At 35.6% G+C, this 26,138-nt stretch overlaps 2 protein-coding genes across 4 annotated transcripts; both read right to left on the bottom strand.

Annotated features, from left to right (window-relative positions):
- Positions 1 to 557: 557 nt before the first annotated feature.
- On the bottom strand, positions 558 to 9,115 carry LOC107565254 (transmembrane protease serine 2-like). Of its 2 annotated transcripts, none has more exons than XM_016250475.1 (15): positions 8,835 to 9,115; positions 8,632 to 8,726; positions 7,070 to 7,155; positions 6,628 to 6,797; positions 6,170 to 6,262; positions 5,971 to 6,087; positions 5,763 to 5,892; positions 5,328 to 5,438; positions 5,108 to 5,151; positions 4,261 to 4,423; positions 4,018 to 4,187; positions 1,775 to 1,870; positions 1,476 to 1,618; positions 1,198 to 1,350; positions 558 to 1,081 (listed from the first exon to the last, which is right to left on the bottom strand). In XM_016250475.1, the coding sequence occupies exons 2-15, from the start codon at positions 8,647 to 8,649 to the stop codon at positions 1,073 to 1,075; spliced, it is 1,503 nt and encodes a 500-aa protein (XP_016105961.1). In that variant the 5' UTR covers positions 8,650 to 8,726; positions 8,835 to 9,115; the 3' UTR covers positions 558 to 1,072. The 2 variants fall into 2 exon arrangements, with proteins under 2 accessions (XP_016105961.1, XP_016105962.1); XM_016250476.1 differs by having other exon boundaries at positions 8,632 to 8,723.
- Positions 9,116 to 11,729: 2,614 nt separating this feature from the next.
- On the bottom strand, positions 11,730 to 23,236 carry LOC107565255 (acetyl-CoA acetyltransferase, mitochondrial-like). 2 transcript variants are annotated; one of them, XM_016250478.1, is made up of 13 exons: positions 23,160 to 23,236; positions 23,024 to 23,074; positions 22,888 to 22,935; positions 22,664 to 22,781; positions 22,068 to 22,163; positions 21,847 to 21,947; positions 21,594 to 21,737; positions 21,252 to 21,402; positions 21,037 to 21,132; positions 19,824 to 19,937; positions 12,632 to 12,696; positions 12,394 to 12,551; positions 11,730 to 12,291 (listed from the first exon to the last, which is right to left on the bottom strand). In XM_016250478.1, exons 4-13 carry the CDS (start codon positions 22,746 to 22,748, stop codon positions 12,171 to 12,173), a joined length of 1,131 nt encoding a protein of 376 aa, XP_016105964.1. In that variant the 5' UTR covers positions 22,749 to 22,781; positions 22,888 to 22,935; positions 23,024 to 23,074; positions 23,160 to 23,236; the 3' UTR covers positions 11,730 to 12,170. The 2 variants fall into 2 exon arrangements, with proteins under 2 accessions (XP_016105964.1, XP_016105963.1); XM_016250477.1 differs by lacking the exon at positions 23,024 to 23,074 and having other exon boundaries at positions 23,160 to 23,235.
- Positions 23,237 to 26,138: the final 2,902 nt, after the last annotated feature.

The following is a 26,138-nucleotide window of genomic DNA, read 5'->3' as shown; positions in this document are numbered from 1 at the left end:
TTTTCTGGAATCATTCAGTTACAGATAAAAAAAATAAAAAAAGTAATTATATTATATATAGTCCTCAACAGTCCATATATAATATTTTTACATATCTTTATATAAATATGTTAAATATTAAAATTAATTTAGTTGCATTTAATATCATGCATCTATCTATCTATAAATTTATGACCTTGGACATTATTATATTTTGAGGAATATATATATCATAATATCCAAGTTAATATAAAATATTGTATTACAATATAATACTGTCAAAGTCCATATATACAATCTTTAAAATATAATGAAGTTCAAGTCATCAAATGTATAATATGAAATATGTGGCACAGATTTTATTAAGTTTGAATATGGTTAGTTGAAAAGTTTATTGGAAATGTATACTCCAATTTAGAACCATTTTAAAGAGCATTTAGCTTTTTTAATTATTATATATGCAGATTTTTTGTCCTCATTTTAATTCAGAGACAACATTACATATGTATTTATAAAAAAAATCATTTAATGTGAAGACAAAAAGGTGATTAAAAATAGTGAAAAAAGAAATGGTGTCCAGCCAAGGCATTCATTTACATTTTTAAATAAAATCTTGATGTTGTAAAAACTATTTCAGCTATCAATAGTTATAAAATAAAGACATTTGTTTGCATCGTGTCACTATTGTATTGCCTGTCACACCCTGTTATTTGACCAAATACTGTAATAATGCAAATGTGAACTGTTGTGGTGGCAAAGAAACCAGAGAACAGAAATATGTCAGAGATGTAAGACGTCATCGTCAGGTAGGGATTTTTATAAAATCATTTGTACAATTGTGTTCTTTATACAAAAAAGAAAAGTGCATGTTGTAGCACAATGTGCAATTCACTTCATTATTGACACCGGTGAAAATAAATAACTGGTTCTTTTAGATTTATGTGAAAACATTTATATGAAAACAAAAAGTAAAATTCAAGAATACAAAAAAAAAACTAATCTCACATTAAAAGTCTCCTGGACCCTGTCACAGTTCCTGAGAGTCAGCGATTTGGATCAGTTGCTCTTCTCAAATAGCTTTATATTAAAAAAGCTAATATCTCTGAAAAAAAATACAAAGAGGTTTTCTTCTGCCATGTATACTAGTAATAATAATAATAATTATTATAATAATAATACATTTTATGTGACAGTTTGTATTAATATTTGAAATCTTACCCGCATATGTTCATGTATCCAGTCAAGGAAGTAGGTCACATTTCCGTAGACTCCAGGCTTGTTTCTGAAAGCACATCCATCACCCCAGCTAGTGTCCCCAACCAGCCACCATAGAGAATTCTCCTTTATGACCAGAGGACCCCCACTGTCCCCCTGTGTGGAAGATCACTTTTTTTCATTTGGCCTTTGGCACATACATGACATTTGCAGTACTCTAATTTACTCTTTTGAATGATCAAGCAGCTTCTAAATGTGTTTATACAGAGTGTGTTTCTAACCTGACAGGAGTCCACGCCGCCCTCCAGCTTGCCAGCACAGATCATGGTGTCTGTGATTTGTCCGTTATACACTGGTCGGCTGTTGCAAGTCGTTCTGTCGATTAGCTGGATTTTGGCTTCTTGTAGGGTTTGTGAGGAAGGGCCTTTACCAAAACAAAATTTGTTTGTCATGCTTTTCAGTTTCAGAAATGTAGAGACACGAGTTATTTTCTGTCTAATATTAATCATTGCACCTGTATTTGGATCTGTAAATGGTTTAGCACAGTTCTGTTGGGTTAGCTATTCAAAAAGTTTCAAACCTCCACTAAACAGTGCCCCCCATCCAGTGACGTAACATTCCCGCGGAGCAGCAAAGTACATGCCTTTATGGGGCAGACACACTGGCCTGACATCCGCTGAAACAAGAAACAAAATGGAAAATGTCAACATCCAAAGATGTATGGTTCTTCTGTAAAACAAAAAAGGAGATATTTTGCAGAATGTACAGCTGCTGTTTTCCACACAATGGAAACAGATGTTCACATGTCTGGCTGCAAAAAAGCACCACAAAAATGGTCCATTCAACTTATTCCTATTCTTCTGAAGTCATGAACAGGCTGATATACAAGTCGTTATATACAAGAACAGCTTGACTATTCTGCAAAATTTCTCTCTTTAGGTTCTACACAAGAAAGAATCTTTTGAACAACCTGATGGTGAGTAAATTATGATTTTTTTCGGTGAACAAAACTTTCACCTAAAACTCAATTATCGAAGACATGTTCTATATTAAAAAACATTTTACTCAAAAAAAAATAAATAATAATAATAAATGAATTTTACTTTTTGAAAATTTTATTTTTTAGAATTTTTTTTTAATCATTGAAATCGCTAGTAAATTTCACAAAGAAACACTGAATTAAATGTGAAATTTTGAAGTAGAAAAACTGAAATGGCATTTTCTTGCAAAACATACTCTAATAATCTGTTTTATTTAATACTCTGAAATAATTTTTTTACAGTGTGACTAAAACTATTAAAGGGATAGTTCACCCAAAAATTTAAATTTGATGTTTATCTGCTTACCCCCAGGTCATCCGAGATGTAGGTGACTTTTGACGCTTTTCCACTGCATGGTACGGCACGGTACGGCTCGGTACGGTTCACTTTTTGGGGGTTTTCCACTGGGTACAGTACCTGGTACCTGGTACTTTTTTTAGTACCACCTCGGTTGGGGTTCCAAGCGTACCGTACCGTTACCAAAACGTGACGTGTAAACTCTGCTGATCACGGATTGGCCGGAGAAAATCGTCACTACCTGCGTCACTGAACTTGCGACATGAGACACAAACAGACCCGCTAGATTTAAATCAGCACAGCCAGCGAAGGATCGAACGCAACGGTTTTGAACGAGCGCACCTTTTTTTAACAACCAAAAAGTGGCTGTTCCCCCTGTTGCAGAAGAACAGACGTTCCTCTCGTTGATAGCAGAGGAGCGGATCCAGCGAGAGCTTGATGGGGCGACGCGGAATTAAAACGTTTTTTTAGGAGTCGTGGCAGTAGAGGCGGCGCAACTATAACGACATGTGAATAATCCCGCCCATTCTAAAGCGATACTAAACTGCAGTGGAAACGCAAACCGAGCCGAGCCGAGCCATGCCGTACCGAGCTGAGTCGTACCACGCAGTGGAAAAGCGCCATTTGTTTCTTCAGTAGAACACAAACGAAGATTGTGTTCTACTGCCCATAGAAGCCCATAGAAACAGTCACTAATGAGGCATCTACGTATATACATCTATGTCTACTATGCCAGAGCACGTACACGAGTCGGATGTTGGACATTGCGCTGTATAAGACGTAAAAAATGATATAAATACTATTCAGTTTCTTGCACAGACTGATCGATTCATGTCTTTACACATCAATGTATCGTCACGAGCCGCAGGGTTTAATTTGGTTTTGTTTGTGTATGTTTTTTTGACTCTCAAAGCCGTGATTCCCATTCACTTCCATTATAAGACTGACAGACTGCAACGGTTTGAGTTAAAAATCATAATTTGTGTTCTACTGAAGAAACAAAGTCACCTGCATCTTGGATGCCCTGGGGGTAAGCAGACAAACATAAAATTTTCATTTTTGGGTGAACTATCCCTTTAAAAATATTTTTTGTTAACAGAAATAAGGCTGAAATCAAATCTTAAATAAAAAATATTAATTTATAAATATTAAATACATAAATAATTATTCAATAAAAATACAGAAATGTTGCCTTTCCAACTAACTACAAATTAAATTGAAAATAAAAATCCTTTTTTAAAACTAATTCAAATGACAAAAACACATAACAGAATTACTAAAGCTTACACTTCAATAAAAATGAAAACTGAAAATATAAACATAAAAGCTAATTTAAAATATTAATAAACACTATAATAGTATATACTGTAAATAATACTAAAATAACAGTGTGTAAAACAAAAACACTTCATTTATTGTGTCAGTATTATCAAATTATCATGACATTTTTTTATTGGCTGGGGGGAAATGTGAAATTCAGTCTTACATGTAATTGTGAGTGGACGGTTTAGCTTCATCAGGGCAATGTCATTTTCGTTGGTCCTCGGGTTAAAGTTGTGCATGACAATTCGGCTTACAGAATTGCCAGTGGCCGACCGCATCTCAGCACGAGTCAGATATCCAGCATACACAGTCCAATCCCTTGCATTGGAAAACCTACACCAGTTTGTCATTTATTAGAGTTCGTCATAACTTGTCAAATGAGACTGGACTAAATGAGAGTACTTACTCATAAACACAGTGAGCTGCAGTGATGATCCAGTAAGGTGTAATGACAGACCCGCCACACAAATGGTTTCCGGAAATTTGCAGGCTGACCTGCCACGGCCACACCCCCTTTGAGGTCACAGTGGTTCCTCCCACGATTCGTCTCCCGTTGTTCCGTCCACAATCTACAACAGAATTCAATAATCAGTATCAGTGTATGTGAAAATGTAGCTTTCCTAGCTACAAGCTACACTTCATATTAATACTTTATAATAATAATTACAATATTTAAAAGGATGGTTCACCCAAAAATGAAAATGCTCATCATTCACATGAGAGTTAGTAAAAGATGATGACAAATTTGTACATTGGGATCGGTGTTATTGTATTATATATGCACTTTTATAGTATTTAATAATATTTTGAATTTGCTTTTATTTTTGTAGTTTCAGTTTTCATTTTATTTTAGTTATATTAATGCTGTGATGTGCTTTTGTCATTTTTATTTGGTTTTTATTTTTTATTTAACTTTATTTTATTCTATTTCAGTTACTTCAGTACTTATTTAATTTAGTAGCCAAGGCATTTCAAATTTTCGATTACGTTTTTACGTATTATGTTTTAGTTTTTCTTAATTATATTATTATTATACCTAATATTTAACGTTTATTTTAGTTTTATATAAACTACTTTTAACATTTTTTGTTCATACAAAATAAGGGTAACACCTCAAAAAAAAAAAAAATATATATATATATATTTCAGTTTCAGAATATATATTTTATTTCACAACAAAAAAGAACACACACACACACACACACAAGAAGTAATAATAAAAATAAAATAAAGAGATGCAACTATTATCTTACCTATACATTTGAGTGCCACTGCTTTGTTAGATGGACAGTCTGAACTGAATTATCATAAAAGAAATATAAAAAGAAGAGTTTTTAAACAAGCTGATTATAGGGGGAAAACATGACTAACCAATAATTAATTTTAACTGCAATAACATAACCGATATGCAAAAACCTAAACATTTTAGATGTGAAGAACTGGAAAATTCTGTGTAAACAGTCTGTGACGCACCTTTTACTGAGAAAACTTGTCAGATTGAAAGAGCTGGGAGAATCCGTCTTCACCAGCATGTAATCAGACGATGCTCTAGAGTAAATCTCCTCATAACCCACATAAGTGTTCCTGAGAGATAAACCACACACAAACACACAGCACATATTACAAATCATCTCATTCAAAACCCATTCTGTAATTGTATTACATATTCCTTTGATGGCAAAGCTGAATTTTCAGCATCATTTTGATGATCCTTCAGAAATCATTCTAAAATGTTGATTTGGTGCTCATAAAACATTATTATTACAGTTACTAACAGTTGTGCTGCTTAATATTTTTTTGTGGCAACTACAGCATTTCAGGATTCTTTGATGATGAGCATTTATTTAAAACAGAAATCTTTTGTAAAGTTCATTATACAGTAGTCGTAGCAGACTTCTCTGACATTACCTCTCGTATCCCATCTCCTCACATGCTTGCATTCCAAGGTTGTCATTCCATCCATCTAAACACACATTCTCCCATTTTTGGGTCACATGTGAGTACATCTGAAGAAGGGAATTAGGTCCATACAGACGAACTACAAAAAAAAGTACAGTAAAGATCTTTGAATGGGATCGGTTCATCATGTCAGACCATATGCGTAAGGGATTCTTACAGCAATGAGTTTCATCGTCTCCCGATGGACAGTCCTGCACGCCGTCACACCGCTGCGAGAAGCTGACACATTTGTTATCTGTTTTACAGCGACGCCCTTGCAAACAATCAAACCCACCTGTTGGAGTAGACAGAGAACATCAGAGCAAGAAATAACTGGGTAGATATATAGTAGGATATCCATTGTGTGGCTTTCTTACCATAAAACCAAAGCACCGCAGCTATGACCCCAGCAACAACCAGTAGGGTGATGACTATGCAAAGGATAAATGGCCATTTTTTTCTCCTGGAAGCTGTTGGAAAATCAAAGCTCATAAGAATCTAAATTTAGAACATAAAAATTACTAAAAGAGGTTAAAGGGATAATTCACCCAAACCAAAAAAGAATTAATTTTATCTGTTGAACACAAAAGAAGATATTTTGAAGAATGTTGGTAGCTAGAGGGTTGTTGGTCCCCATTGGCTTCAACAGTATGGGGGGGAAAAAACAAAAAACTATGGAAGTCAATGGGTACCAGAAACTGTTCGGCTACCCACATTCTTCAAAATATCTTCTTTTGTTCAACACAAGCAAGAAATCCATACAAGCTTGGAACAACTCGGGGACGTGTAAATGATGACAGAATTTTCATTTTTGGGTGAACTAAGCATTAAATACCTTTGTGAACCGGATTAACGTCAAGGTAGAGTCCAGGTGTGACCGTGTGGTGTGTGTTTACAGGTGCTGTGTGAGGCGTATACTGATGCAGGCCCTGAGCAGGCGAGTATCTCTCTGAAAAGTATGGTGGAGCGGAATTCTGGGAACCGGGGTACTGAGGTAAAGGCGGGTTTATTCCAGAAGAAGGTGCATATGGAGGGGGCCGCTGCTCTTCATGTTGAAATCCATGGTTCACGTGAGAAACGTTGTCGTAAGTCTGAAAGAAATTAGGTTTTTGTCAGCTTCGATAATGTGACAAATCAGACTGAAAATTATATCAAATTAGAAAAATATTCATCAAGAAGTTACTTTAGACTACTGTGTCCATATTAACAATTACAATATGACTAACAGCAATAATGTGCAGACTGTTCCAGGAAATATTTACCTATTAAATAAACATTTTATTCCAGAAGAAGGTGCATATGGAGGGGGCCGCTGCTCTTCATGTTGAAATCCATGGTTCACGTGAGAAACGTTGTCGTAAGTCTGAAAGAAATTAGGTTTTTGTCAGCTTCTCAGGTTCGATAATGTGACAAATCAGACTGAAAATTATATCAAATTAGAAAAATATTCATCAAGAAGTTACTTTAGACTACTGTGTCCATATTAACAATTACAATATGACTAACAGCAATAATGTGCAGACTGTTCCAGGAAATACTTACCTATTAAATAAACATGGTTCCTTATTTGAACAATAATGCACACTATTTACTACTTTTAATGACATTATTATATTTTATGTAATAAATGATTAACTGAGGCACTTAACACGTCTTAACAGTAATTCAATATTTCATCTGATCAACATTTTACTTGCGGTAGAGACAGGAAATGAGCTGCACTTGCTTATATCTTACAACACTGGTAAAAAAGATAAAAAAATTATCTTATTTCAGATTTCATGCACTTAAATCTAAATGTCCAGTATAGATTACTTGAAATTAAATATATTGATACCGCCACAAAATGAATGAAAGAATAAAAAAATATTTTTTGAGACAGGAGCCAAGTAATATTCAATGTTAATATATCAACTACATTAATTGCAGAATATTATATACCATGATAAAAACAATAATAAATACAACTATTATTACTATTATTAATAAATTAGTGTTACATTTTGTGGCAGGGAATACACACACATATACTGTATATATATGTGTGTGTGTGTGTATATATATATATATATACACACACATACATATACACAGACATGCATACACACACACACACACACACATATATATATATATATAAAAAACCACCAACATCAATAATAATTGTATACAATAATGATACAATCATTTGTATATATATCCCATATATATAACATATACATACACACATATCATTTATATATATATATATATATATATATATATAAATGATATGTGTGTATATAATTGATATATATATGGGATATATATACAAATGATTGTATCATTATTGTATACAATTATTATTGATGTTGGTGGTTTTTCTTCTGAATAAAGAAAGTCTATTTTGGTTTCATTTTTATTGTATGCATAAATTTCTCAGGTACAATAGTAAAGTTCCCTGTAGCTTATTCAGAAATTAGTTCCTTATGGAAATGATGTGTAAAATAGCAAATTGCTGCCACAGGCAAAACAGAAAATCACAAGGCCAAAAACTTAAATTAGGCTATTAACCATTGTGTCTAATGTTATCATCAGTATTTTTCATGAATTCAAATCTAACTGCCTTTGCATTTTAAAAGATCAAATTACCTTTCTGATGAATCATTCATTAAGTGCTTGGTTTGTCCTCAGGATAGTTAATGCTTTACAAATATATCTGTTGAGTGACAGTGTCTGTATTGTTCCATAAAATCAGTGACAATCAAAAGACAACAGGGACTAAAAGATCCAAATGTGGAAGAAGAGGATGTTCAGATAGGAGTTAAGAAAAGAAAAAACAACTATTTTATGTCATTACCGTATCTGTCTTCTGCATCGTTTGCCTTTGGATTTGTTTGAACTGTAAAATTCTATCCAAAAAACACTTGAACTTCAAGCTCAAACTAAGATCTGCTGAGTGAACACACAGCAAAGCATACATTAGTCTCAGAAACAGCAACGGGTCTGTATGAAATGATCCATAATGTCATACAAATTATAATAATATATAGTAAAACTCACCTGGGTTCTCCTTGTGTTTGAGTGTTAGCGTACTCTCTGTCCACTCTCTGTGTATGTAATGAGCAGCCAACGCCACACCTTTGCTTAGTAAACCAGCTAAAACACTCACCAGTCAGGTGAATGCAATTATAAAATATCACCTGGTGACCAGAACTGAGAGTTTATTACTCAGAGCATTCCATTGTTTTTCTTTTCAATGACAACCTGGTCTTAAATTTCTCTAACATAGATGACGCAACTTTGCATTGTAAATTACCAAGCAAACATGTTATGTCAATAAAACGAAAAAAAAAAAGGAAAGTATATTTTCCTCTCAAAGGCGCTTCCTTGTTGCTCACTTCATTTCACAACATTTTGAACGGGGTACAACTGCAATATAAGAAATTACATCTGTTTTTGATAAAAAAAATAAAATAAGTTTTTAGGCTTGCAAATGCAAACGTACATTTTAAACTTCCCTTTTTCTCAAAACAGAACATCAACAAGTTCCTTAAATTCAGTCTCTGTGATTTGAATGCTATGGTTCAAGTCTTCTGAAGTCATATGATAGCTTTGCGTGAGAATTTAACCAAAAGTTTAGTTGTTATACACTGAAAACCTTCCATTCATAGCTCAAATCTCATTTCTACAAATTAAGCATGCAGGTAATTTGCCTTGTGCAAGTGCACTAAATGTTCCCTTTCACTTGCAGAAGAGAAATTTAGTACATCACAATATATTACAAGACATGAGAATCAAACATATTTGGTAGTGTTGATGCACCAGTGTTATTATAGTATCACTGATATGCCATATAGGTTTTATTAATATTTAATAATAATAATATTTTGAACCAGTTTTTTATTTTCCGATTTAATTGTAATTTTATTTAAAAGTAATTTTGTTTTTATCATTTGTAGTAGTTTTTTTCCCCCCTCAATATTTTATTTACCTTTAAGGATTTTTATTTATATATATATATATATATATATATATATATATATATATATATATATATATAATTGTTTTAGTTTTACTTAACTATAATTGGAATATATATATATATATGACAAAAAATTTGAGAGCAGCAGCATACAGGAATGAGTAAATAATGACATATTTTAGTCTTTCCCTCTCATAAATCTATTGTATGATTTCAGAAGACTTGAAATGTAATGTATGAATCATATGGACTACTGTTATTGTACTTTTAATGTCTCTTTTCAACTTTTTTGGCAAAATGACAAAAATATTCATTATTAGTTGTACTATTCCTTTAAATACCCCTTTACGTCTCAGAACATAGCAAATCAAACACTATCCCCCATGTGTGTCAACAGATGCAACCTTTGCAGACCTTTTAGCTTTCTGTGTATCAGAGAAAACTAAACAATCTTATGTTACACAAGAGTGCCGTTCTTTTCAGCTAAAGCTTCAAAGTCATACATGAACATATTTCAATGTCATATATGAACAAATATGGAGAGGAAATAAATATGAACAGTCAACTGTAAGTTATTATTTAAATCATTTCGTACATTACCAAGAATCACCTGAACAGCTAAAAGCTATAAAACTTTATAGGCTTTATATGATGAAGGTTTAATCTGTTACCAGATGTAACTGGACTTCCTGTTCAATTTCCTGACACATATCATTTCCACATGAAAAACAAGCTGTAAAGATAATCTGCACTATGAAAATGTGTGGTTTTCCAAACTCAGCTCTTGCACAGGGGTCAGTCTCAGCCCTGCAGTTATTCAGTAACTAAGTCAATGAGCCGATACTTTGACATCCATGACGTTACAAGTGCTCTCACAAGATCCTGTTAATATTTGACTCGCACGTCTGTCTCTTAGACTGAAGAACAATAACATTTCAATGACAAATAGAAGGAAGAAACTGAAAATTAGAACTTGATAAACATTCTCCGTGTACTCAGTAAAATCAACATTTGGTGTTATGTGACGTGATAAGAGTGGCGTCTGGAGGTGGAGCCGGAGTTTGTTTTCGGTCAAGGTGTTGGATTGTTTATACAGACCCGGAAAACAGTCTCCGTCAAGTTCTCTGGAAGAAATAAATGTTCCTTTTCACTTGCTGAAATCCTGGTTACAACCTAGAAAATAGCTGGGGCAAAGTTAACTCGTTTGTGTTAAATAGTTAACAGGCATATTTGAGGTGAAGTGACTGAAAAATAGCTGTTCAGATTTACTTGGAAAATTTTCACTTAGTAACTTTTTTTTTTTTAAGAGTTTACTACTCTTAGTGATTAATGAGGGTGATTAATTACCAGCAAGTCATTTAAATGTTCTCAGCCATATAAGTTTGGAATGACATGAAAGTGAATCATTTTTAACAAGTTTAATTTTTGATTGGAGTATCTCTTTAATGTCATTGACACATGCATCTAATTGTGTTTTGTAATTAACAGACCCCTTTGGCAAAACATTATTTAAAAAATTATCTAGTAAAACAGGTAATTCAATAAATAAAGTACGTAAATGAGCATAACTTCTGCCAAAGAAAAAAAAGATCCTCAAGGACTCATCTGACCATAACCAGGAACATCAGTAACAAAATCTAATTATGAAACTTGAGATATTGCACATAAGAACTTAAAATGTAATTTAAAAATGATGCTAAACCAATGCTATTGTATAGGTAATAGTGATCGATCATAAAAATGAACTGATTCCGAATTCTGTTATTATTATTAATTTAGTTTTTTGTTGTTGGGTTTTACCACTCATACCTACAGCTTTCAGCATTCCAAACGTAATATTTTTTTTTCCAACTTACAATATCTTGAAGCATTAAAAAAAAATTTGTTTGTAGTTTAATGCTAGGGTAAAATAAAGTGCAATGTTATAATAGTACATTATCTTTTTTTAAATATGAAAATATATATTAAAAAAACTTTACTAGATTCAAGATTTTAATTATTGTTTCATTATAGTCTGAAAAGCGTCCATTAGCCAATCAGCAAACAGAGCTCAAAGCACACTCCATCTGGTGTTCATTCAGGTGAAATGCATTGTGCTATTTCTGAGTATAATCATCACATTCAACATCAACGAAAACAACCAATAATCTATTTAATTGCAAACACAGATTTTAACATTCTAAACCCTTTCATTAAACCATTACTTTGAGAATGAACACCATTTAACGAAATATGCAACAAGAGCACAGTATGCATACTACTATTTGAGAAGTTTGTACTGTATGACCATTCACAAGTTTGTTTCCTATTTTAATTAAAAATAGGACTGACCTCACATTAATAATGTAGGCATGAAGATATATCTGGCACAAGGACCCAATCCTACACTCATTCTGTGGATTAAAGTGCAAGTCCTAATATTTCTGGATCAGAATAGAGGAGGCTCCGCCTCCGCCATTGCAGATTCCGGCCAGTCCGTACTGTCCTGATTTCAGATTGTGCACCATGTGTCCTACGATTCTCGCCCCTGACATTCTAGAAATTGCAAAACCAGCACATTAATTAGTGTGCGAATCTAATTACAGTATGTCAATAAAGTGAACAGTGATGCATGAGAAAGATGTTGCATATATTTACCCAATTGGATGTCCGAGGGAAACTGCTCCTCCGTTGATATTGACTTTGTCGGGGTCGATGTCTAACATCTTGATGTTGGCCAGCACCACGACACTGAAGGCCTCATTGATCTCCCACATAGCAATGTCTTCTTTCTTCACACTGGCTGCTTTTAGGACCTGCGCGAAACAGATGTTACTACACTGAACGACTTCAAAAACACGTTTGCTTAGCAATAAACACATAAACATCAGCTAACCTTGGGGACGGCAAAGGCTGGAGCGATAGGGAAATCGATGGGGGCAACAGCAGCATCAGCAAAAGCTGTGAATTAGGATAAATTGGTGATCTAGATGTGAAACTAGCAAACATAATTCTCTGACAAAACGAGTTAGCTAAATGAGAAGCTAACTACATCTAAGTAGCTAGTTATAAGTAGCAAAGCTACCAAGTCAACTATATTTTTCAGTAGCATGACAGTAATACAACTGTTCAGTCAAAATAGTGTAGTTTTCCCAGTAACAAGACTTTTTTTTTTTTTTTTTTCAAAAACGGTTCTGTAACCATTTAAACATGCTAGAAATAAACATTACCACCCTTCAGGTAACGTTATTTGCAAAGTATCCCCAAGCTTCTGCATTAGCCAAAAAATAGTTTTTGATTACTCTGAAAATAGACAATTTTATAATAAATATATCATAATTTTTTTAACTATATAATTACTATTTTTACTATATAAATTTTACATTTATGAATATACATTTTCAAAGAAAACTTTTTTTTCCCAAGAATAATGTTGACATTAGTGCTGTCAAAATTAGTGCATTAACGCAGGCGATTAATTTTTCAGTTTAACGCGATAAAAATATTCAACGCAATTAACACGGGGCAGAGCTAAGGCCACCCCACTCACAACGGCTGCTTCTGTCTCTTTTTTCTTGACAAAAATTGCGTTTATTTAGATGCAGAATGTCTTCACGACCACATCAAATGGGCAACTTTACAGATGCTCACTCTAGTGCACGCTAGTCAAACGCTAGTGACAAGGGAGCTTCAGTAGAACAACAGTGAACATAAGATAAGATAAGATGTCGTCAGGCCATATGTCAGAAAAAACTATTTTGGTAACACTATAATTAGGTTCATTAGTTAACAGTAGTTAATTCTATTAGTTAACATGAACTAAGCATGAACAATTCTTCTACAGCATTTATAGATCTTAGTTAATGCTAATTTCAACATTTACTAATACATTATTAAAATCAAAAGATATATTTGTTAACATTAGTTAATGCACCGTGAACTAACATGAACAAACAATGAATAACTGTATTTTCATTAAATAACATTAACAAAGATGAATAAATACTGTAACAAATGTATTGCTCATTGTTAGTTCATGTAGGTTAATACATTAACTAATGTTAACAGATGACACCTTATTGTAACACCTATTTTTCCTGTCAGCCATTATATTGTGCTCGTGATGCGTGCTCTTCAATTGCACGCACAAATACGCAGGCGCATGCTGAAGACTGTATCATTTCACATCAAAGCATGTAAGAAACTACGAGCATGTAATGTCGTAGTTATGTCGTCAGTGTTACGACCCTTTTGTTCTACTTCTGTGTTTTCTTTTGTTTGGGAAGTGTTTCTGTGTGTGTTCTGTCCAGGAAGAAGCTGATTGGTTCCTGCAGTCTAATTGGTGCCACGCCCTGCCTGATCAGCTGACTCCTTGCTGCCTATAAGAACCTCCATCATCACTTCCTGCTTCAGCTTTTGTGCTCTCTTGTTGTGTTTGCGCTGCCTTGACTCTGCTAGTTAGTTACATGTGTTCGTAAGACTGAGAATTTCTGTGTGTGTTCAATAGTGTTCGCTGGTGAGAGATTGCTTTGCCCATTTGTTCTTACTACTGACTTCCGCCTGTTCTTTGACTATGATTCTGGATTGCCCTTGTTCGGCTCTGTTTGCTTATCATTGTAAATAATTGTATATAATAATATTCTGGGGAGGTAGGGAGACCGACGCCATTTTTGTTGGAACCTTGTTTTTTTTTTTATTGTTTTTGGATCGGAAGTTAGGGAAGTAATTGTATATTGTTTATTTTGTGAACTAGGGAATTTAGAGGTTTGTATATTAGTTGTTTTCGGTTTGTAACAATCGCTCGACACCCCTTTGGCAGCTCGAGAATGTTTCTATTGTCATGAAAAGGGACATTTGATTGCTGTTTGCCCAGCACTGCAGCGTAAGAATCAGCGGAAAGCTCAAAACCCCTTTAAGAGTGTAGCTTTCATTCGTGTTCCCTCTTCTGAGACACTACATTCGGTTGACCCAACGTTTGAACCATTTGTTTGTGATGGTGCAGTTGCTTTGTCTAATTCTGATTCTGAGTTTAAACCTGTGCGTATCTTGCGGGATACGGGTGCTGCGCAATCGTTTATTGTAGCAAGTAGGCTACCGTTCTCTCCTCAGTCCAGTTGTGGGTCCGATGTGTTGAGTTGGGGATAGTGAGAGTTCCTTTACACACCATTTACTTGAGTTCTAACATTGACTGGTGTAGTAAAAGTCGCTGTACGTACTCAATTGCCAGTGAAAGGGATTTCCCTTATTCTTGGAAATGATCTAGCTGGAAGTAAGGTTAATTCTCTGCCAGAGGTTACTGATGTACCATGTGCTTCTAAAAATGTGTTAGTGCAGAAATTTCCCAATGTATTTCAGTCATGTGTTGTCACTTGAGCACAAGCCCGTAAGTTTGAGGATGAGTTTGATCTTTCTAACTAATTTTTAGGTTCAGAAATGTCAGATACGAAGTTGAAAATGATTGCTCCTCCGATGTGATTGTTCAGCCTAGCTTTGATTTTCCTTTCAGTAAGCAACAATTAATCAGTGCTCAACAAGCTGATGAAACACTGTTGACAGGCAGATCCTCTGTGATTGAGAAGTCTGATTTGCCTAAACATGCAATTGCGTATTTTCTAGATGTTGGTTTACTCATGCGAAAGTGGAGTCCCGAGAAAGTAAAACATGATTAGAGTTCTGTATTTCAAGTTGTCGTTCCACAACCATACCGTGGGTACATATTGAGTTTAGCCCATGACCACAAACTTTCAGGACACCTAGGTGTTAGGAAGACCTATCATAACCTCTTGAAACACCTACTTTTGGCCAGGAATGAAATCCTCTGTGTCACAGTATTGTCGTTCATGTCATTCTTGCCAAATTTCAGGAAAGCCTAATCAGGTTGTGTCTCCAGCACCTTTAAAGCCAGTTCCCGTGTTAAATGAGCCATTTGAAAAGCTTGTGATAGACTGTGTAGGACCTGTGCCTAAGACTAAGTCAGGACATGTGTATTTGTTGACTATGATGTGCTCTGCTACCAGATTTCCCGAAGCCATCCCATTACGCTCTCTGAAGTCTCCTAACATTGTGAAAGCCCTCGTGAAATTTTGCACCACTTTTGGTCTACCAAAAGTTATTTAATCTGACCAAGGAACAAATTTTTCTTCACGCCTGTTTCATAAGGTAATGAAAGAACTGAACATTACCCACGTTGTGTCTAGTGCTTATCATCCTCAGTCTCAGGGTGTTATAGAACGTTTCCACCAAACCTTAAAGACTATGATTCGTCCTTATTGTGTAGAACGCAAGAATGATTGGGATGAGCAGTTACCACTTTTGTTGTTTGCAGTTCGTAACACAGTGCAGGAGTCCTTGGGATTCAGTCCAGCTGAAGTTGCTTCAAGAGCATCTCCTTGCTGAGGCCCCCTCATCTAAGGCTCCCACCCATGTGTTGGATTATGTGAGTTCATTTCATGAAAGGTTACATTCTGCATGGAAGTTAGCTCATCAGTCTTTAGTCTCGTCGCAGTCTAAAATGAAGGATAATTATGTGAAAGTCTGTCAAGCGTTCATTTGAGACTGGTGATAATGTGCTTGTGTTATTGCCTTTGGAGTTCATTTCATGAAAGGTTACATTCTGCATGGAAGTTAGCTCATCGGTCTTTAGTCTCGTAGCAGTCTAAAATGAAGTATAATTATGACAAAAAGTCTGTCAAGCGTTCATTTGAGACTAGTGATAATGTGCTTGTGTTATTGCCTTTGCCAGGTTCCTCTCTGCAAGCAAAGTTTGTAATGCAAGCAAAATTAAGTGATGCAGACTATGTTGTACGAACTCCTGAGAGGCACCGAAATTCCCGTGTTTGCCACAAACATGTTGAAGTCATATGTTTCCTGCTCAGAATCTAAAAATTCTAGACCTGCCTCAACAACTTCTCCCTCTGTAGCAGTTTCTGTGGAAGTTGTTTTGTCTGTTGATTCTCCATGTGTGGATGATTTTAGCTTGGGCAGTGCTGCCATATCCGGTGCTTGTTTACAAAACTCAGAAACCCTTGCCACTTTAAGTTCAAGACTCTCCCATTTATCGGAGTCATCTCGAAGTGAATTGTTACAGTTAATTGCAAAATTTATCAATTTTCTCTGACGTACCTACTGTAACTTCTGTGTTAAAACATGACATTGACGTTGCTGATCATTGTCCAATCAAGCAAAATGCTTATTGCGTTAACCCTGTCAAACGTGAGTTAATGAAACAGGAAACGGACTACCTCGTGAAGCATGGTTTAGCTGTGCCTAACTCTAGTCCCTGGTGCTCACCCTGCTTGCAGGTTCCTAAACCTGATGGGTCCTCACGTTTCTGCACAGACTACAGAAAGGTTAATCAAGTCACCAAAGCAGATTCCTATCCACTTCCACGAATCGAAGATTGTATTGACAGAATTGGAAGATCTAAGTTTGTAACCAAGTTAGACTTACTCAAGAGTTATTGGCAAGTGCCACTTACAGAATGTGCCTCAGAAATTTCACCATTCGCTACTCCAGATTCCTTCCTGCAGTATAAGGTGTTAGCTTTCAGCCTTCTAACTGCTCCGGCAACATTTCAACGTTTAATGTGGAAGGTACTCTCCAATGTGAACAATTGTGAAGCCTATCGTGATGTTGTGTGTTATTCTGAGACCTGGGATAGTCATTTGAAGACCTTAGCAGAAGTGTTCACTAGATTTAAAGAAGCAAATTTAACTCTAAACCTCGCTAAATGTGAATTTTGTCATGCTACTGTTCGATATTTAGGAAAGGAAGTTGGCCAGGGTACCGTAAGACTGATAGAAGCTAAAGTTAGTGCCATCGTTAACTTTCCTATACCTCAGACAAAGAGAGAACTCCGACGCTTCCTGGGCATGGCAGGATACTACAGAAGTTTCTGTAGGAATTTTTCTGATGTAGTAAAACCTCTTACTGACAACCTCCGAAAAACTGTTCCGTTTGTATGGTCTCCTCAGTGTCAAGTTGCTTTTGATTCTTTAAAGAATTTATGTAGTGCACCAATCTTAGCTGCTCCTGACTTTTCAAGAGCCTTTAAACTTGAGGTTGATGCTAGTGGTACTGGTGCAGATGCTGTACTGTTACAAGAAGATGGAAATGGAATTGATCACCCCTTGTGTTTCTTTTCTAAGAAGTTCAATCACCATCAATGTAACTACAGTACCATTGAGAAAGAAGCCCTCGCTCTCTTGTTAGCTTTGCAGCAATTCGAGATTTATTTGGGTTCCAGTTTGCAACCTGTTGAAGTTTTTACTGATCACAACCCTCTTGTATTTTTGCAAAAATTCTGTAACAAAAATCAGAGACTTATGCGTTGGGCTCTAATCTGTCAAGATTTTAACTTGGACAAAGTATAAGAAAGGAAAAGATAATGTTATTGCTGTAAGTAATTGTGTATATAATAATATTCTGGGGATGTAGGGAGACCGACGCCATTTTATTTGGAACCTTGTTTTTTTGTTTTTTTTTTGGATAGGAAGTTAGGGAAGTAATTGCATTTTATTTTGTGAACTAGGGAATTTAGAGGTTTTTATATTAGTTTTCTGTTTGTTATTTTGGCCTTGTCGGCTCCTGAAGCTAAAATTCCCCCTCTTGTACTGTAAAATCATTGTTTAATTAAAATACTGTTCATTCGTTTTTCAAAACTCCTCTGTGTCCTCGTACTCCATGTTGCGCCTTCACCCTAGACGGGGTGTAACATCAGTTAAAGGGTTAGTTCACCCAAAAATTAAAATTAGTCCATAAATTACTCGCCCTCAAGTCATCCTAGGTGTATATGACTTTCTTCTTTCAGACGAATCCAGTCGGAGGTATATAAAAAATTGTCTTTTGATCTTTTGATCAACAAGTTGTCAAAATTATGGACTAATTTTCATTTTTGGGTGAACTAACCCTTTAAGTCAATAAGTAACCAAAAAGGCAATTAAAGCTGCCTTAAAACTGAGCATGCATGTAAGTATTTGTTATACGAGTCACATTTAAGAACATGTCTCTGAAATGTTTTTCAAAACACCCCAGCACCCTCATCTAACACACCCGATTCAACTCGTCAACTCATTAGTAGAGATTTTATGACCTGAAGTTTAGAAAATATAATGTGTCAGATCCACGTCATGTTCAGCAGCAGCAGCAGCTCTTAAAGCAGCTAAAATAACCTAATAACCCAGCTGCTGTGATGTCTGTTAATCAAAGAACAAAAGAAAAACAAAAAATGAGGAAATCAATAACTTTAAGAATTCATCTTTATTTAAATTAGAATTTAGTATTTGATAACTTTATTCAATTTCTGTATATTTCCTACTTTCTGAAGGGCACAGGTACAGTAGCTAAATATGACGTTTATTATAATGAGTTTGTGAAGATTGTTTTAAGTTCACTTAAATTAGAAGTTGTTACATTTTAAAGTCTAATAAATGTTAAAATTGATAGCTCTCAATTATACTGTAATGTTGAATGGCTAGTCAATAGTTAAATATTAGGGGGGAAAAAACAATTTCCAAGAAACTTCAGTAGTATCGGTATCAGTGATACTTGCCTTCAGTCATAAAAAAAAGATGCCATTAAACAAATATTACAAATATACTGTCTTTATGTTAATTCTACATTAATTTGAAGATTGAATGTTAAAATATTGTAATATAAAAGTATATTTAACAACTTTAATGTTAGGTGGGATTTATCGGGATTCATTTCAGAAAAACATTTAGTAAAAAGTTAGTAACCTTTTGTTTTTAGCATGTAGCTAACTACTTTATCAAAAGGATAGTTTGACAAGCTTAACTAGTTTATTTAAATAATTTACATTCAATTATTAAAGTATCTTCAACAGCACTACATCATGGTGAAGTTCATCAAGAAAATTCAGGTGGATCTATCAGACATAGAGCATGGGCTTACATCTAAAGAAACTAATAAATACACCTTCATGAAACATGAGAAAAATAAATTTTCAGGTAAAAAAAAAAAACCCTTCCTACATAAACTGTCACATTCAAACCACCACAGTATCGTTCAAATGAACAAAATACACCATTACATTTAATTTAATTTTAAACGGATGCGAAATGACTCACCAACGATCTTTGCAAGTGGTGTGACGTTGAGCCTCTTTGCAGCATCTGCTGTCATAAGCACAAGAGCTGCTGCGCCATCGTTCAGCGTACTAGCGTTGGCTGCAGTCACTGTGCCTGCAAAAACAAAAGTTTTGCTTGTCTTTTTTTTTTTTTATTGAAAACACTTTTTCAATATCCTCACATATGGAAAAGAAGTATTTTAGCATACTTTTAAAAACAGCATTTATTACGGAAATAATCTACTTTAAAATAATAAACTTAAGTGAACACAATGTTTTCAGACACTTAATTGCATGTTTCATGCAGTTACATGTAAATGTATTAGGGCTGCACGATAAATCGCATGCGATTATTTAACACGTATCTTGTCGGTTCTTTCAGTGGTAAATCTCCATCATCTGCGGGCTTTCACATGGAGCAGCATTAACTACACAGAGCCGTTGTTCACTGACAAGCTGCGCAAAACCACGATCATATTTTGCGCAGCTTGTCGGTGAACAACGGCTCTATGTAGTTAATGCTGCTCTATGTGAAAGCCCGCACGTGATGGAGATTTACCGCTGATTACAGAATGGCTTTACTGACCAGATGCGCGTTAAGTATCGCATGCGATTTATTGTGCAGCCCTAAAATGTATTATAGTTCAAATCTATAATAAACACAATTAGCTCAAATTTAGAGTGCTTTTTTTAACCCACTTAAGTAGGAGTTAAGTGCATCTTTATATGTAATTTCATAATTACTTCTATTGTCTTTGAAATATGGTTGAAGTGCACTACTGAATGTACTGACAAGCATTTAAGGTAAACTAAAATATACTTTAACGTCATTTCTATTGAAACTTGTATGTCAGCTATTTGAATATATTTGTAATTGCACATTTGTTCTGATGAAGCTGCAATGAATAACATTTACAATCTATTAACTTGAAATGTAACATTGAATAACACGCTACAGTTAAATCATAATCAAGTACTCTACATCTGCTTTAATGTCAGTCAGCACATCAAAACAGGTGGACAAATATATTATTAAAACAATGATTTAAAATGAACTTTTTAGTCAAGTTTTTCATTTGAGATTATTACAATGTTAATTTTTTTAAATGCTTATATTATTTTCATGTACAGTTTTGTAAAAATATACTTTTACAATTTGAAGAACACTATCTATGTTCAGTACTTTTCCACTAGGGCTAATGATAATCTTGTACCGTTCTCTTTCTGGAACACAGCCCTCAGTTTGGGGACTTTGCTGAAGTCAACCTTCTTATATTCTTCATCTTCCTTCACAACGATGTCTGGTTTTCCTATGCGGTGAGAGAGCATATTTTAATTGCAATTATGTATCATATTTATATATTATGCAATAAAATATTTTAACCCATAATAGGGAATTCATGGGGAATGATATGGAACTTAAACCAACCTTTCTGAGAGATGCTCACAGGAACCACTTCCTTGGCCAGGACGCCAGACTCCCATGCTGCTTTGCTGCGGCTGTACGAGTTGATGGCAAACGCGTCCTGCTCCTCCCTGGAGATACTGCTGTTCTTGGCTGTATTTTCAGCACAGCTGCCCTAAAAATGGGGAAATATGGAGGAGTTTTACACAGTCATGGCCTCTCCAGTGTTATACGTACAGTACATTTGCTGTCCAATGCCTCCACACAACTTCACTCACTTCCTTTTTTTACTAAGTACTTATTAGCAGGCTTAACTATTATGCAAATCCAATGCAATCCGTTTTACTGGTTCAAAAAAACATGTACCATGTGGAACTTGTTGTAGACGTCCGTCAGCCCATCCTTAACAATCAGATCCTCCATCTTCACTCCACCATAAGGGGGCGCTTCTCTGGCCATGACATAAGGAACCTGAGACATGCTTTCCATTCCACCAGCAACCATCACATCCTGGCCGACATCAGGTAGATTTACTATCTCTGCTGTATGAGCACGCTAAAGGCTGTTACTTACACACAAAACACTTTTTGAATCTCTGGTAACGTGTCTTTCACATTACCTGATGCCCACACATGAGACTCTGAGCAGCCATCATGATGGACTTCATCCCAGAAGCACACACTTTATTGATGGTAGTTGCCGGAGTGGACAGAGGGAGACCTACATGAGGAAGATCACAAACATCACTCACTTTTCTTTGAGAAGTTGCATTTGTAAATTCCGAAATAAAGGGTGCATTTTTTTTATGATGTTTGTTTATGTGTATGATATATGACTCACCTGCACCCAGAAGAGCCTGTCTGGTTGGTGCTTGTCCTTCTCCTGCCTGCAACACATTGCCCATATAAACTTCCTTCACCTCCTCAACAGGAATTCCTGTAGATGACACATAAACCTTTTATCATGCAGACAGCTAGAACAAATGCAGAAATAATAACACACATATGAATAACATAGTTTGATATTTTGTATTCTAATGCTATGTTGCATTTGCAACAAATAGCATACCTTTCTGATTAGCATTACCATTTTTCAGGATTATTTGATGAACAGAGATTCCAAAGAACAGCATTTATATGAAATAAAAAAAATTGGTAAGATTATAAATGTTTTACTGTCACTTTGGCTCAATTTAATGCATTATTGCTAAATACAAGTATTATTTTCTTTCAAAAATGAATGATACTGTCCCCAAACTTTTGAATGGCAGTGGTGTACATTTGAAAATATTAATATTAATAATTAAATAGCATATTATTACAAATATATATTAATTATAATTAACTGTTATATTCTTAAACTACATAATTAAAAGTAATATCTAAATATAATATGATATAAAATACGAATTTCTCCTAAGGCCATCAGAATTTTACCTGCTTTCTCAACAGCTCCTTTAATAGCGATGGAGCCCAGTTTGGTTGCAGGGACTGTGGAAAAGCTTCCTTTGAAAGAGCCCATAGGAGTCCTGACTGCACTGACAATGACGACTTCCTGTCCAGATAGAAACGAGAGGAAGATAATGCAGATAATATTCACCGACAGAACCAACTCTGGCTCCATAAACTGATAAAATCGCATAATACTTTAACTTACTCACATTTAGAGATGGGCGTGTGCTGTAAGTCCTGCTCAGATATTTATGTGCCTGCAAAGGCAGATTCAAAAACTATTTTGCTGGCATAATAAATGGCTGTTGCATTTATATGAACACACTTTATATTTTGAATATCTACATTATTGGAGGTGAGGTGCACTGTTTAAAACAGGACTGGGTAACTTCGGTTCTGAAATAATGAAAAAGGCCTGCAGTCAAACTGCTGTATGCGGCATAGTCAATATCGGCTATCGATTTATTTAGCTCAAACTCACCAGATATCTGCACAGCTGTGTGCGTGTACTGTAAAGGGCACAGGACGACATAATCGCGATGGAAGACTGCATACAAACAACAGCAAAGCTCTTCTTCTTCTTCTTTCCAGTTTAACGGCGGTCGGCATCCAGCTTATTGGTGCATTACCGCCCCCTTCTGCTCCGGAGTGTGGATCAGCTAATAGGTTATCTATTCCCTTTTCCCTCTAAAACTTACACATCACTCACATTGTCCCCTCACATCATACATCAAATCCTGCTTAAAACCCCTGCTTCCCTTAAAAAAGTAATCAATATTCTACTCGGTGCCCTATTTACTGTGCTTAGTAACCCTTGTAATGTGATCTCCTGCACCCCAATCTCCCTTAGTTTATTCTTCATTACCTGTGCCTCTGTGTTTCATATCTCTTATAAGTCATGATTATGTGCTGTGCTCCACTGACTCCTCTTCTCGACATCCCTCACACAACCCTGTCTCGTGCTTCCCTATCATCTTTAGTGTTTTATTCAGGGAACAATGTCCCAACCTTAACCTAGTCATCACCGCATCTTCTCTCCTATTTCCAATTTCCATCCTTTCCTCTTTAACATTTTTCTGAATTTGATATAAATGCCTCCCTTTCTCCTCTCTTGCCACCTTATATTGACTTTCTCCCATATTATGCATTTAACCTCTGCTTTACTTACATTAACCTCCATTTCTATGTTCTGTTTTGTTAGTGCCCTTTTAGCCAGCCTGTTTCATTACCCCTAATCCCAACATGTGCTGGGACCCACATAAATCTTACCTGATATCCCTTATTAACTATTCTTGTGTTTAATTGAAGCACTTCATACAGGATATCTTGCCGAGCTTTTGAATGGAATGACCTTAAACTCGCTAAAACTACTAAAGAGTCAGAGCATATCAAAACCTCTCCCTGCCCTTCCCTTTCCACCCATTGCAAAGCAATTAAAATTGACATCATCTCTACTGTATATACTCCTAATTTATTAGATGTTATTTTACTAATTTCTATTTCTTTTCCCGGAATTGCCACCCCAAACCCTGTTTTTCCTGTCTCTGGTTTTTTTTAGCACCATCTGTATAAATTTGTATGAATTCACTATAATTACCTCCTACTCGGTTATTAAATACATTTTTCAAATTAATTTCTTCCATTGCTTTCTTTTTCTCCTTAAGCACAAACCAGTCTACCTCAGGCCAAGCAATCTTCCAAGGGGCAATCTCTGGAAAAACTACCGTAGGGCTTATTCGCAAGTTAAACACTTCTAACTCTTTTGCTACGTTGTTTCCAATCCGACCAAAGTTTTCCTTTAAATTTCTTCCATTTTCCCAGCAATCCTGCAGTACTGCTTTTGTGGGATGAGAGTCATCATATCCCTGCAGTCCTGCCCAATAATTAGCCATCAGTTGAATCCTTCTTAATTCCAGTGGCATTTCGCCCATTTCCACTTGTATAGCAGGTACTGAAGAAGTCTTAAAAGCACCACAGCAAATTCTTAGTGCTTGAGTCTGAATAACCTCTAACCTCTTTAAAAGAGACTTAGTTGCAGACCCAACCACTATACTACCATAATCCAACACCGATCTTATCAAGGCCACATAAATCCTTTTAAGAGATGAACGACTGGCTCCCCACTCTCTTCCTTTCAAACATCTCATCACATTAATTACCTTTTTACACTTGTCCTCAATTTTCTTTATTTGTTCTGCAAATGTCAACCTCGAGTCAAATGTCACGCCTAAGAATTTAAAGGATGCTACCCTCTCTATCTCTCTGCCATACATCCTTAACCTCCTATCTTCCTGAATTCTTTTCCTGGTAGTTTCAAATCTCACTACTGCCCCCTTGAAGTCAAACTCGGAATAACATAAACGCAGCATATGCGTTTTATTTATTTATTTTTATTACAAAAAAAAACTGTTGGTAATGTATCCATGCATGGATGCTTTACAGAAATACGGAGTACTAAACCCTTAGTGAACCTTAAAACGATTCTGCGGTTGGGGAGTGAACTCACTGGTTTTGAGCGCGGCATCCAGCTTATTGGTGCATTACCGCCCCCTTCTGCTCCGGAGTGTGGATCAGCTAATAGGTTATCTATTCCCTTTTCCCTCTAAAATCACTCACACACTCACATTGTCCCCTCACATCATACATCAAATCCTGCTTAAAACCCCTGCTTCCCTTAAAAAAGTAATTACTCGGTGCCTCTGTGCCCTATTTTATTTACTGTGCTTAGTAACCCTTGTAATGTGATCTCCTGCACCCCAATCTCCCTTAGTTTATTCTTCATTACCTGCCTCTGTGTTTCATATCTCTTACAAGTCATGATTATGTGCTCCACTGACTCCTCTTCTCGACATCCCTCACACAACCCTGTCTCGTGCTTCCCTATCATCTTTAGTGTTTTATTCAGGGAACAATGTCCCAACCTTAACCTAGTCATCACCGCATCTTCTCTCCTATTTCCAATTTCCATCCTTTCCTCTTTAACATTTTTCTGAATTTGATATAAATGCCTCCCTTTCTCCTCTCTTGCCACCTTATATTGACTTTCTCCCATATTATGCATTTAACCTCTGCTTTACTTACATTAACCTCCATTTCTATGTTCTGTTTTGTTAGTGCCCTTTTAGCCAGCCTGTTTCATTCCCCCTAATCCCAACATGTGCTGGGACCCACATAAATCTTACCTGATATCCCTTATTAACTATTCTTGTGTTTAATTGAAGCACTTCATACAGGATATCTTGCCGAGCTTTTGAATGGAATGACCTTAAACTCGCTAAAACTACTAAAGAGTCAGAGCATATCAAAACCTCTCCCTGCCCTTCCCTTTCCACCCATTGCAAAGCAATTAAAATTGACATCATCTCTACTGTATATACTCCTAATTTATTAGATGTTATTTTACTAATTTCTATTTCTTTTCCCGGAATTGCCACCCCAAACCCTGTTTTTCCTGTCTCTG

This window comes from Sinocyclocheilus grahami, unplaced genomic scaffold, assembly GCF_001515645.1.
Source record: "Sinocyclocheilus grahami isolate Dianchi unplaced genomic scaffold, SAMN03320097.WGS_v1.1 scaffold991.1, whole genome shotgun sequence".
Taxonomy (NCBI): domain Eukaryota; kingdom Metazoa; phylum Chordata; class Actinopteri; order Cypriniformes; family Cyprinidae; genus Sinocyclocheilus; species Sinocyclocheilus grahami.
Note: the sequence above shows the minus strand (reverse complement) of the source record. Positions and strands in the feature narration are given on the sequence as shown.

Bases quoted from the DNA above. Each gene is read 5' to 3' on its own strand.
- LOC107565254 (XM_016250475.1), bottom strand. The intron at 6,798-7,069 runs ATGTTTATTTAA...TTCTGGAATAAA, and splicing joins GCACCTTCTTCTGGAATAAA to CCCGCCTTTACCTCAGTACC. The intron at 5,893-5,970 runs GTAAGAATCCCT...TTTTTTTTGTAG, and splicing joins AGACGATGAAACTCATTGCT to TTCGTCTGTATGGACCTAAT.
- LOC107565255 (XM_016250477.1), bottom strand. From the start codon at position 23,231: ATGCAGTCTTCCATCGCGATTATGTCGTCCTGTGCCCTTTACAGTACA. The intron at 22,782-22,887 runs GTGAGTAAGTTA...CTATCTGGACAG, and splicing joins GCACACGCCCATCTCTAAAT to GAAGTCGTCATTGTCAGTGC. The intron at 12,292-12,393 runs GTAAATATATGC...TGCAATTTCTAG, and splicing joins TCCCTCGGACATCCAATTGG to AATGTCAGGGGCGAGAATCG.